We start from the raw sequence: 14,666 nt of genomic DNA on the forward strand, positions 1-14,666 counted from the left end.
TTATTCCGATTCAAAATTATAATATTTGAATACAAATTAAGTATAATAATTAAATTTAGTATGAAATTCAGATTCAATAATATAATATTGTAATTTTTATGCAGATAATATAAAAATGAAAAGGAGTTGTATATTCATATACTTTAACGCGTATAAAAATTTAAAGAGATTGATGCAATACTTTTTAATAAAAAAATGTTGTTACTTATGAATAAATACACTAAACTACAGTGAACTTTCATCAGAAACAAAAATACACTTTTTTAAATCAACTTTTCGCGATGTTTTCAAATGTGAATTTAAACTTTTTATATTACTTCTAAGTTTTAATATTATTTCTTATTATTAAAAAATGAGTATTTACTCATAAAAAAAAATAATTAAGAACAAAAAAAAATTGTTTTAAATTAACAATGATTTTGATTATTAATATGTTAAAAATAAGGAAAATGACATATTTAACGTATTGTTTTAATCGTTTAAAATTGATTCTTTTGAATGTTTATAATAAAAAATTATTTATTTATTTTACTATAACTCTAACTGTTAATATCTAAAAGTAATTTTTAAATTTTAACTTTATAAATATTTATTAATTTACTTTAATAATTTCTATAAACTAAATTATAACTTAGCACTGATATTTTTTTAGGACCAGAATCCCATATCAACTTATTATTCAATTATCATAAACGATATATTATGGAAGATGGTTGATAATAATATAAATTCTATTAAACCTTTTCTTGATAAAGTATTGAAAATATCTCAATTTACTAAAACTATTAGATATCGTATAAATAATATAATTGAGAGCATAATTGATTCAGGTATTTAAAATTTATTTTTTTATCATACATATACAGAATGGTTTCTTTAAAAAAACCTATTTAATAACTCACAGTATGAAAATTATTTAAATATTTAATTTATTTTTAATTACTTTTAGTTACATATTATTCATTAAGCTATGCAATACTTTTTAAGTTCATACCTTATGCTTTGTATGGATGTCAAATATGCTTTTTCAAAGGAGAACATAAATTTGAATTTAATAAAATGTTTGACATTTTTTATTTTAATAATAAATAATATTAAAACTATTTTTACTACTAAATTATTTATTATTAAAACAATTTCATTATTTAACATAAATAAAAAATAAACTATTTACTCAGGTAATAAGTTATTGACTCGTGATTGGTAATATAATTTTTTTAACATTTACTATAAATATAAAAATTTTCAATTTCAGATATTTTATGATCCAACAGCTAATTTAAGTTTACATCAGAAAAATAAAATATTAAGAGCTTTTGTAGTTTGGTATTTTTGTAAAATATAGAAAAAAAATATTGCAAAATAATAACTTAACTTTGTTTCTTCAGTTTTATTGGGATATTTTTTAAATGAGCTAGTTATACAAATAGACGAGTTATATCATAAAATATTATTATAGGTAATTTTGCAATATTTATTTCTCTAATTGACTAATAATTAAAACACCAAATTACAAAAACTCTTAATATTGAGAAAAATTGTTTTATTTTTTTTAATTGCGCATACATAATCCATTTTTTGATCCGTATAACAAAATAATATATAATATTCTTTGCTATATATTTGATTATAATGTATATTGAATATCTTATTAATACATTTATTTTTGTTGGTATATTTTATTTAAAACTCTACATTATTTCTGATTTTTTGAAAAAAAAAAAAATTATAATTATTCGGTGGTAAATTCGTTAATAGTAAATGATTAAAAATTATTCAAGAAAAAAATGATAAGTAATTTAATATTGTTAAGTTTTATGTAAAATAATTAAAAAATATGACGATTGCAATTAAATATATTCATAGCATAATAAAAACACTTCTTTGAAGTACACGATAGATGATAATTTCGCAATAACTCAAATATGTTTATACTTTTTTAAGAAAAAAAAGTTTAAAAAATGTTAAAGTTTAACTATTTTAACAATCGTAATTTTTTTGGGGAATTCTCCCATTTACAACGATTGAGGGGATTTTTTCAAGTTTTAAGGGCATCGTCTGCAAGTAGATACGATTTGTGAGCTTTTGGCGCATCGTTGAAAGAAATCGTGAGAGCTGAGAAAAGTTGTAACAGGTATTAAAAAAACCCAGCACAGGGGGGTCGCGGCACAGTGGTGACGTGGTATAGATGGATGAAGTATAATGATATCTGACAGTGATTAAAATAACTATAAAAAAAAAAACGCTTCGATGCAAATCTTTAGATAGTGTTTAATTTTAAAAAATTGGTGGACTATTCCAAAAGCTACATGATCTGATAGTCATTATTAATATAAAGTTAAAAATGTAAAAAATAAAATCGAGAATTTTCACACAATAATAGCATTCGGTAGCCATTTTCACCGTGAAGATAAAATAAAGTCCGAAATTTTTTTTTTGCATAATAAAGAACATTACATTAGCTTTAATTTAAGATATATATAAAAGTGTCAGACCTTCCGGAACATTTTCAAAAGTTAAGTTGAAAAAGTTAATTTTTTTTGAAAAAGTTGTCATTTTAAATCCCCCCTTGTGGGCAGAGAAAGGGTTAAATTTATGAAAAAAATATACCAAACGAAAGGTAATAATATTACACATCTATATAAAAAAGAAATATATTGATATGTTCATTTTTGAAAAACGTTATGGCACTTTTAAGTAAAAAAAATTTCAAAAATTTCGAAAATTTGCGATTTTTAAATTTGTAATTTTTTTGGAGGTTTCCCCCATTTACGGGGAACGAGGGCATATTTTTCAATTTTTGAGGGTAATTTCTTCGACTAGATACAATTTGTGATCTTTTGACGTATTATTGAAAGAAATTGGTTCGGTGAGAGCTGAGAAAAAGTGGTAACAGACACAAAAAAAAAAAAATAAATAAACACATCTTAGTAAAACCAATACCTTTTCAGCTTCACATCGAAAATAAAAAATTTTATTGATTCATTTATTTTTCAAATGTATTTCAAATTCCGATCCACGAATACATTGTAATGTAGATATGTATAAGGTATAAACTTGTTATTGATATTTGATTAATGTTTGATACTTTGAATCCATAACTCGTAATGAAGTTTGAGTGAAATTTAACTTTTTTTCTAAATTTTAATTACTCCATCTAGGGGTCTGTAGCATGTTAGGTTCGGGAAGTAGAAAGATGTAAAACTGTAATTTTTTTTTAAGATACTTTTAGTACCTTAAAATAAATAATAAATAAATATCTAACCTAGCCTAGTGAGTAAAAATCATCCCAATTCTACAATATTATATCGATTATAACATTGCATTTACGATAAAACGATATTTTGAAAAAAATACAAGTCCAAAAAAAATTATAACGTTACAAGTCGCGTGGGAGTCAATATGACCCTTTTGAACTTTGATGGATATTTTAAGTCATACATTTTTTTTTCAAAGGTATTTAATTATAAAATTTATTCAATATTACTATAAAAACCATCTTCTAAATTTATATCTATGTACACATTTTATGCAATATAATACATCCGTTTTTATTTATGTGGTGGTATACTAGACTTCCACGCGACTGTTTAAGGGTTAATCACTCACAAAAAAAATATAATATTGTAAGCAAATTATTATTATTATTTTATAGTTGCATAATAACCTAACTCATAACAGATTAAAATAATTAAAATAAAGAATTATTTTTATACAATTCCATGATAAATGAGAAAAAAAACTTCACAATAATCAGTTTCTAAATGAGTCATCCAGTTATAATATAATGACTAAAATAATTTTTTTTCTTCGTCAATTAGCTAATAACTAGAAAAAACATACAGATACAAGTCCCACTTTAACGGGATGACAAAAATATTAGATTTTAAATTTATAGATTTTTGGAGGGTCAAAAATAATGTTACTTTATGATCTATTTTTATTCTGCGATTTAGATTATTATTCTATATTATATAAATTTGTTGGTATTTTATTAGATGAAAAAATGGTCGCAATAAATAAATGTACTGTATTTATACGGGATATGACGAAAAATTACGAAGATGAGTTAAAAAAAAATTTGTCTGAAGGAGATCCAAATAACATAGACACAATTACAAAAGAATATGCAAAATTAACTCTTTCGAAAAGTTCATTCAATATAAGTCCTAAATTTGAAAAATTCTTTGATTTTTTAATTGAAAAAAATTTGAATAACAAACATCAAGTTCTATACAAAGGTAATTATCATTACTTTTTTTGAAATCTATAAAAATATTTAAAACATTTTTCAACAATTAAAATGGTTGTGTTTCATATTTTTGCTTATACATTTGTTCATTATTTTAAATAATTAAAAAAAAAAGACTTTGTAATTAAAAATATTTTGATTTTAAGTAATAAAGGTTTTTATTAACTTTAATAGTCATTTATATGATGTTATTTTAAAATAATGTATAATAAGTAACATAATAATAGTTTGAATTTTTTATTATTTAATTAAATATGAAAGAAATTTTCACATTAACTACTCAAATTGTTTTTTTAATCATAATTGAACTTCATAAGTTGTCTCTGGTTATATAATTTATGATATGTATCATAGTTTTCAATTAGAGCAAATAAATTGTTATATAATTCATAAAAATAATGTTATAAAAATAATATTATAAAAGTATTTAAATAAAATATTATTAGGGATAGTAGTAACTTTATAGGTAATTATTTGTGCATTGTTTTAAGCGTGTAGGGAAGATTAATTTGGGTAAGTTGGCGGACCGAGTGTAAGTTCATGACTCTTAAATTACTTATAAATGAGTTATGAAAATATCGGACTAATAACCGTAACAAGGCGTTACGGACATTTATTATTTTTTGGGTTACAATTAATCTTAATAACATACTTTACTTTTATGAAACATTTTATAATTATTCAATAATAGTTGCATATTAAAAATTATTACCAACTTTTTTGTGTTAGAAAAAGTAATTCCTGGTTAGTTATACTTTAATCCATTGCTTTGTAAAGCTATTATTCTTTACTGTAGCATAGGTATAATAAGGATATATATTCGAACATACTCCTCAAAATATCAACCTAACCCTTTGACTAGGGAATTTTGATGAATTTAGCATTTTTTAAGTAAAAAGTGTATTTAATAATATAATTGTTTTCAATGTTATACTTTATACTTAAATGTTACAATCCAAAAATATTATTTTAACTTTTGAAGAATTCTAATGCTAATATTTAAAACTTATGTTCGCCTACTTACTCGGGTAACTTCAATAATTTTTGGGGAAGAATATCAATTATTTGTATAATATAAATAAATTTACAATCTTATTTCGTTTCAGAACTACTTGAAAACTTTGGACCAAATATGCAAGAATTTGAAGACATTTTTGATGTTAAGGACTATGAAGACGTCGTAGACGTCGAAGATGATAAAAACGATAAAGACTATGAATATGATGAAGATGATGAAGATGATGAAGATGATGAAGACTATGAAGATGATGAAGACTATGAAGATGATGAAGGCTATGAAGATGCTGAAGACGATGAAGATTATGAAGACGATGAGGATGATTAGAATAATCTATAAAAACTAATAAATATTGAAAGTTGCTTCTATTCAAAGTTTATTAAATTATCGTAAATCTTCATTAGAAATTTTTGTTCTATGATATATTTATTCATAAATGTTTAAAATGTTATAATATATTGATGTTAAATTAAAAAAAATCAGAGAAAATATGCATCACATTTATATACTTTATTATTAAATTTCTATGGGTAAATGGCCATAAAAATCAATAATCAAAAATATTATAATTGTTATCATCAAGAATACTAAAAAAAATATACATTTTACAAAACAGGCGATATAAAATTGTTAATTCTATACTAAATTAATCTTTCACGTGATTCTATTGTCAAAACTATTGCAGTCAGAGGGGTCGTGGAGCGTATACCCACTGTTAGTTTTCTTATTAGTGAATATACGTATTTATAAAATAGTTATAGAGTATAGACTAAAGAATAAAATAAAAAGTAATATATGGGTATCGAATATAGGTGTTTGTCATAAAACACAAATTTTGAATAAATCTTATCAGTTTGTTTAATCTCTACAGTCATATAAAATATAAACATATATCTGAAGTTATAAACACACAAATATGGCTTGAGACTATTATCATTTTAAAAATAGAATATAAATGTAAAACAAAACACTGTCAAAGTGTATTAAACATAGAACCAGAGAAACAAAAGCAAGGAACATTATTTGATTTTTTCTCAAAAACAAATCAAGTAATTATTACTATTATAATATACAACATTTTGTATTTAATTTTGTGTTTTATTCCTATATACATTGTATTATCATAAATAAACAAACAAATAGACTAAACACGCATTAGTACTTATAATAGCAATATAGAGGTCAAACAAATATTGCGTAGTGTATCCGATAATGTTATAAAATTTTGTATAGAAACCTTAAATGAAAATCAACTGAGAGACGATTATAAAGAATTTTTGGAACTTCTAAATATTTTTTTGGGTTGTATAACACCTAGAGGTATTCACTTTCTACGTCCAGGAGCTTTTCATCATGCTAGGTGGATGTGTTTGAACGTTTTCAAATCTCTTTTGATTTTTAGCTTCAATGCGAAGCGGAGAAGGTATTAATTTTACTATGATGTGTTTTTTTTTTTATGTCTGTTGCCACTTTTTCTCAGCTCTCATTGGACCGATTTCTTTCAAAAATACGTCAAAAGATCACAAATCGTATCTAGTTGGAGACATTACTCTTAAAAATTGAAAAAAATTCCCTCATTCCTCGCAAATCGCTAATTTTCGAAATTTTTTCACTTTTTTTTCTTAAAACTTCCATAACTTTCAAAAATCAACAAAGCAACATAATTATTTTTTATACTAAAACCTTAGATATTTCCCTTTCATTTGATATCATTTTATTGAAAATCTAACACTTAACTTGCTCATTGGGGGGGATTTAAAATAACAACTTTTTCAANGATTTAAAATAGCAACTTTTTTACAAAAATTAACTTTTTCAACTTAATTTTTGAAAATGTTCCGGAAATACTGCGTCGTTCAAACATATATCAAATTAAAGCTTATTTTATGTACTATAAAATGAAAAAAAAATTTGTCCCGACACTTTATCTTCTGCATGTAAACGGCTGCCATAGTTAAAAAAACACTATTTTTGTGTTAAAATTTTCGATTTTCGATTTTAAATTTTCAACTTAAAAATGCTATAACTTTTTGAAAAATGTATATATCAGCACAAATTTTTTTTTTCTGAATACGTTATAAGTACATCTTTCATTTGACATACTTTTTATTAAAATTGGACAATTTTCCCTTATATAGGGGGCGTCCAAAATTTGAAATATTGTAAAAAATATAGATCTTTTTCAACTGAACTTTTGAAAATGTCCCGGAAATACTGCATCCTATAAACATATATCAAATCAAAGGTTATGTAAAAATTACCTTTTATCAGGATGTTTTTTGTACTTAAAACTGCCATAACTCTTTCAAAAATGAACAAATAAAAATAATATTTTTTTTTATTGAAACCTTAGATATTTCCCTTTCATTTGATATATTTTTTTTTGAAAATCTAACACTTATTCTGCTCATTTTATCTTTTTACAAAAAATAACTATTTCAACTTAATTTTTGAAAATGTTCCGGAAATACTGCGTCCTTTAAACATATATCAAATTAAAGCTTATTTTATGTACTACTAAATGAAAAAAAAAATTTGTCCCGATGACCTATCTTCTATGCGCAAATGGCTACCATATTAAAAAATATGCTATTTTAACAAATTTTTTTTTTTAATTAAACACTATCTACAAATTTGCATCGAAGCGTTTTTTATGATTTTAATCACTGTCAGATATCATCTATACTGGACCCAACTATGCCACGACCCCACTGTGCCGCCACCTCACTGTGCTGGTTTTTTTTTATAATGTACTTAAGTTTTTAAAAATTTGAATTTTTTAAAAATAAATGAATTTGAGTGTTTATTATTTTTGTATATATTTTATTCAGTTTTTAGCTTCCGTGCGTAGATGAGAAGCTATTTAGTTTTTGTAACGTCCTAAAATGTTAGAATTTATTCTTATTATCTTTTTACAATTTACCATATTTTAGTCCTATTTTGAAATTTAGTCATATTAAACATTACTTTTGGAAAATATGTAAAAGTCCTCTTTTAAAATTTATCAATTCAATTATAGACAAAGCATCAAATATAGCAAAAAGTCTTATTAATACTTTTTTATTCTCAATGATATGTTCTACAAAAAATAATGAGAAACATTTTTGTATAAATAGTAAATTTAACGAGTTATATTAAATAAACTGAATATTTAACGCTTTTTAACTATTTTTAAATATTTTTTTTATCTGACAGAAAATATATTTACAATCTATAGAACAAGTACATTAAGCAAATTTGATGACAGCTATATATACATGACAATAAAATTAACGTTTATGGGAATACACTCAGCAGTGTCAACCGGCTAGGAAGTTAAAAAAAAAAATTTTTTTTTATATTTGTTATTGAGAAGATCTCTAGGCTACCTTCTTTTTAATCTCCTTGGAGCATTATCGAGCATTATTGCTTTATTAGGAGGTTAAAATGAGTACTTAGATTTGAATGGAAATTTGAGTAGAACGATTTTGCTAGTTGGTCAATTGTTGGTATGTTTTGGGATGCGGATGTATGATCGACAGAACGATGTAATTGATATATAGTAGAGTGTGTAGCTCTGAGCCCAAATTGTGTGTGCGGGATGATATTTGCTGTTGCATCAAGAGGAAGGATCTTTTTATCAGTATTTTCTCAAAGATTTTTGAAAATGTCGATAGTAAACTTATTGGTCTATAAGAGGCGCGATCGGTGGAGCACTTATTAGGCTTTAGAATTTAAGATTGTAACAGACTGTTTCTAAGCGTCCGAAAAGTAAGATACTGCATTGTATAAATGCGCTAGAAAAACTATGGCTGTTTTGGTAAGTTTTTAACAATTTAATTGCTTTTTTTAGTTTGTTGCTTATTTCATTGAGTCTGGCTTTGTCACTAGGATATTTATAATTTTGCCATCTGGCTCTGCCCAGACGTTTTTCTACAAGTAGAGTTTTTTGTTGAGGAATAGGCCTGGAGTTTAGGTTTGGCTGTGAAGTAGTGGCAGACAGCGCGGATTTTCGGATCTAAGAGGATAAGTGATTAACTGCAGCGTTTATTTCGTCGTTAGATTGTAAAGAAATATTTATCCTAATTTCTGCGTTTATTAATTATTTGAAGATAGACCAGTCAGTTTTGCCAGGTGTAAGGGTTTCTTTTTTTTTGAAGACGGAACGTTTAAAACTATTTCGATTAGGATAGATGATGATCGGAGGATAAGTCAAAGAGATTACTTAAGTTATTTTGAAAATTACCTGATAGTTTGTTTTAAAATATGTCAAGTACATCTGGGAGCCTGTTGTTATGTGAGGGCCAATAAGAAGGTTCAGGAGGAGTTAGGGTTGATAAATTAGTATTATTAATATTGCGAAGTAACGTTCTGCTCCTGGTATTGGGGACTCGGTTTCCCAAGGAAGGGTCTTTGGCATATTTTTATCTTTTAATATGAATTGAAACTCATTTTTGTGTTGTTTGAGTCCATTAGCATTCCAAGAGAGGATAGTTATCGGGGTATTTAAACTAAAATTAAGCGTCATTTTTAGTTATGATTTTGTTTATGACAGTTGTAAGAAGATTAATTAATGGTGTGATCAGAGATTGGAAGTTCTCAAGAAAGGAAGACAGTTGGGAGGAAAGTGAGGGATCGTTGGTTAAAGTATTTTTTAGATTTTTATTATTAGTTGACACGGTCCCGCGGCGTTCTCAATACACGGAGCCCTGTGACCCGTGATACCTTTATTAGTCGTCGCCCTACTATGTGCATATGGTAGTTTGACTGACTAACACCGCGTGCGATGCGCCACGGTACAAAGTCCAGCAAGTGTCGCACATCCATCTACGACCCGCCGCAAATATACTTTAAGTCATCTCGGTGACATCGTTCGATACACATGGGCCTTTTCCTCATCGACTGTACCTATCTCGTGTCTGTTTTACTTTAGCTGGTGTTTTCTTATTTAGTTATTGTGTACACTATTTATAATAATTTTAAGTGCTTTTATATACATCTTATATTTAATATTATTGGAATAAACGGCACCGCACAAACTGTAACTATACCGTGTCGACTACTTTATTTTATCTGTCCTCATCACGACGCAAAAGTTCTGGCATAGTTGCATCAGTGTAAGAAAAGTGTTAAGAATGAGTGCTGAGTGGCTTACCATTTACATTATTAGTAGTTGTGTCTTGTGGGTTCAATAGTGATTGAGAAGACTTGAGCATATGTCTAGACCATTGGAGCTGTTTGTGAACAACGCAACCTTTATAGTTGGCTAGATGTCCTTCTCTACATAGTGCGCATGTGGCTGGTAATTCTTTTGTTTTTTGACACATTTCGGTAAGGTGCTCTTGGCCGCACCGCACACACCTAGGCTTGCCATTACAGTAAGATCGTGTATGGTCATAGTTTTGACATCTGTGACATTGTGGAATGTCACAATGAGCATGAAGTTCCTCAATTATTATTTTGGAGTAACATAAAGTTTTATTTTGAATATATCTGGGGGTCTATTTTTGAATCGTCCGTTCACGAACGTATACGTTCAGATTTTATTTTATATAGGTTTATATGGCGAACGTTGTTCATGAACATGTTCGGAACGTATGAAACATCAAACGGACGACCATTTAGAACAATAAAAAACGTTCGTTCACAACGGATAATAGAAACCATCCGTTAGCGAACGGTGGGTCGAACGGACGGTCATAAATAACAAAAGAAAGGTTTGACCCTTACACTTGCCTTTTAGACAAACATATTTACCTAAAATATAATTTTGAAATAAAATCTTTAATTATTCGTTAATAATTAAATAAATTTATTAAACAAATCAATTATTCGTAGAAGTAGCTATAATCGGAAATAGGGGAACTAAGGCCCCCCAGTTTGAGTAAGATTTCCTAATTGACTTAGGAACATAAAAAAACATTTAATAGATATTTTTATTAATAAAAATATATCTATTATAATAAATATTACAATTAATTATGTTGTTATACAAAACATAAATTAGTTTAAAAAAATGATTAAAATTTACAAACCAAAATTTTAGTTAAATATTAAAAATTATTTTAAATAGAACTATTATCTAATAGTTTCCAAATTATTTCAATGCAACTTATAGCGCATCAATGATACATAATATTTGTTTACGATCTCATTAAATGCAGCGATACCTTTTTTGAGATAATTGAGTAATATAAACAAAAATCACATTATTTAATAAAATTTACTTGAAAATGCAACCATAAAATACATTGTATACAGAGTGATTTTTTTATCATTACCCACTCAATTACTTACAGAATAATAATAAATTAAACATTTTTATTTTCGATTATCTTTAGTTACACATTATTCTTGAATTATTAATTATGTAACACTTTAAGTTCATCCCTTATACTATATATGTATAATATATAAGGGATTACAAATACAGGTAGCTAATTGGATTTTTATGACATTGCTGTCATATTCACGGATTCTTTATAATCAATTATGACTATCAATAGATATACTTTCTGTATTGTCAGTTGGTGTATTTATAAACTCACAACAATGTGCCTTACTACCATTGATAATAACAATGTTGTGTACCTGCTAATATCGATGTCATAAAAAACCAATTAGCTACCTGTATTTGTAAACCCTTGTGTATTATACATGTATATTAACTCAAAAATTTTTACCCCTATTGTTTGAACACATGCAGAAAAAAGTAATATTTATGTTTTAAATATTACGTTGTCTAAAAAAAAAGTACAAAATATTAAAATATTATATTCAGTATTATAAATTAATTTCCATTTTTCAGTTAATATGTTAAATAAATTGAAACATAATATTATATTATGATTACTCAGTAATATTAATTAAAACTCGTATCGCGTAATCCAATATGGCTTGCACAAGATATAATTATATATATATATATATATATAATTATGGATAAGTAGATGTGTATGTCACACTATAGTTGATAGTACGGAGTACGGATACCCTATCGGTAATGCGTAATCCGCTGCTACGACCGCACAGAAATTTATAAATATATTTAAATAATTTATATTTAAATATAAGTATATTTATATACAGGGTGATTCATTAAGGATAAGACACTCATTTTCTCGGTAACTATTGAAAATTTTTAATTTTTGGTAAGGAAAATATTTTTTGATTCAAAAAACTCTACAATAATATGTAGTAAAAACATAATTTTTTTGATCCCTTCAAGGTTAAAAAACATTAATTTGCATTTTCTTAAATGGGAACCCCTATTTTGAATTTGTTATTATTATTGAACATAAAAATACAAACAACTTTGCTCTTACAATTTTTTTTTCCGATCAACCGTTCGTCTGTTACAGCTTGTTAAAGTTAAATAATTTTGGACTAAATTTCTATTGTTGTTTTAATGTTTTCAATACAGAAGTCACTATTTTTCTATAGTGTAATATACACTAATTGTTATTGACCAAGATATGACAAGTAAGATAGCAATAATAATTTACGACACACTAATTGAGTGATAATAATAATAGATTCAAATCGGGTCTTAATCATAGTATTACTCTATGGTCTTAACTGTATTATTAATAGCAAAGTCCATTGATTTGTATAGCAAGCTTTAATACTGATAAGTTAATTTCCTAGCCTCTCTTCACCGTAGTGTAGAGACTCGATACAATTCTATAATACGATAATGTTATCGTGTGATATGACCAACAAAAATAATTTTTACTAAAGTTGATTGATATTATATTAAGTTTTAACATAACCTTTTAAACCACATCGGGTTTAACGCTAATTCTACGTTGGTACTACTATCCCATATAGTCAAATATTTTTATCCATTATTAAGTTGTTTAACTATCGTGTAGTTACAGTGTTTTAATGTAACATTTTAGTAAATGTTTTATTTTTACGTCGTAACAATTATTAAATAATAATTTAACCTTTTTAGATGATAAAATTGTACTAAAGTTATATAACGGATAAGTAGAATTAACTACAAAATAAATTTATATTTATTTGATATAATCATTTTTTTTTTTTAACTGCAGGTCAAATTTTCATATATAAAAATTGATACATCTAATTTCCAAATAATATANTTTTTTTTTTTAACTGCAGGTCAAATTTTCATATATGAAAATTGATACATCTAATTGCCAAATAATATATTTACATTTTTGGATTCACCGCTGTTGAAGACAATATTTAATAAATAAAAATAAATCATCTTCTTTCTTCTTAAGTTTCATTGAATTGATTAAGACATTTTTTTTTTATAACAATCAGATCACATTATAGTTAAAACTTTAAAAGTTGTTGTATATTATTAAATGATTTAATTAAATAAAAACATTTCTCAAATATTAATGTTTATTCAAAATTGAAGGTTATTTTTTCAACATAAACTATTTATGAACAGTTTTGAACTCTAAAAAGCAAAAGTGCTTTTATCAGTTATTGTAATAATATTTCTAACTTAGTTTTGAACATTATGTATCTCTTTCTAGACATTAAATTACGGTTAATGTTTAAGACTAGTTTTTCCGAGTTGTTTAAGAATGCATTATTAAAAAAAAAAAAAAATACATTGTTTTGTTTTATGTAATAAACCAAAAATAAAAAGAAAGTAAATAAAAAGAGTTTGAAAGCATAGGTTAAATATAAAAAGAAATTAGGGGTTTGCTTAGTAGATTATTGTAATCATTATTTATTATAAGTTTTGTAATTTTAATATAGATTTAATTGTCTTCAATTTTATTTAAATTAATTTTCTCATTAATTGTTTCTCTCATTAATTATTAATGGTTTATCACGCAATAGATTGTTGGAAGTTCAAAAACATAGGTTAAATTGTACTTACCTTACGTCCTGTGTGATACAATAATATTTTAAGTAATCCAGTGTTGATTTCCGTATTAAACGCACTACGTATACGATTTACACTATATGTAATATAGTCAATATAATTGCTTACAAAAACGACTCTAGACTTTAAATAAGATGATTTAATTACACAAAATCTAAGACTGATCTTACTTGTAAAAGATTTTAAACACTCTGTATTTTATTATAAAAACAATTTTAATTTTTTTTATTTATTGATTTTTTTACGTCTGTCGAATAAGTATTTTTTAGAGAGTATATTTTATTGAGAGATCGACACCAATATTTCTTAAATTTTCCTCTGGCCTGGCCAAAACAAGATTCAGAAATATCTATATCTATGTAAAAAATTTATCAAGGCAGAATTGTGGTGGCCCAATGTGTCCCGGTGCTAAAATAAAGCACCTTGAAAGGATGCGGCACAATAATAACCAAGACAAAAATTAAACACTGCAAATATATTCGTAAGTTTCTCTACGTTGTCTGCCGGCGCGATGTTTATTAAAACAAAGACATTAGCAACGA

At 25.7% G+C, this 14,666-nt stretch overlaps 1 protein-coding gene across 15 annotated transcripts in view; it reads left to right on the top strand.

The window, feature by feature from the left end:
* LOC126901739 (uncharacterized) overlaps positions 1-5,759 on the top strand; it is a 146,414-nt gene extending 140,655 nt beyond the window's left edge. For 6 of the 15 annotated variants that reach the window (XM_050678465.1, XM_050678476.1, XM_050678467.1 and 3 more), the window contains exon 5: positions 5,359-5,759. In XM_050678465.1, the coding sequence (XP_050534422.1) occupies positions 5,359-5,597 (239 nt within the window). In that variant the 3' untranslated portion in view covers positions 5,598-5,759. Of the gene's footprint in view, positions 1-652; positions 831-3,998; positions 4,242-5,358 lie in introns of all 15 variants that reach the window. The other 9 variants (XM_050678470.1, XM_050678469.1, XM_050678468.1 and 6 more) reach the window with 2 other exon arrangements.
* Positions 5,760-14,666: the final 8,907 nt, after the last annotated feature.

The sequence above is a fragment of the Daktulosphaira vitifoliae genome, unplaced genomic scaffold, assembly GCF_025091365.1.
Source record: "Daktulosphaira vitifoliae isolate Bord-2020 unplaced genomic scaffold, ASM2509136v1 Scaffold_3, whole genome shotgun sequence".
Lineage (NCBI taxonomy): Eukaryota > Metazoa > Arthropoda > Insecta > Hemiptera > Phylloxeridae > Daktulosphaira > Daktulosphaira vitifoliae.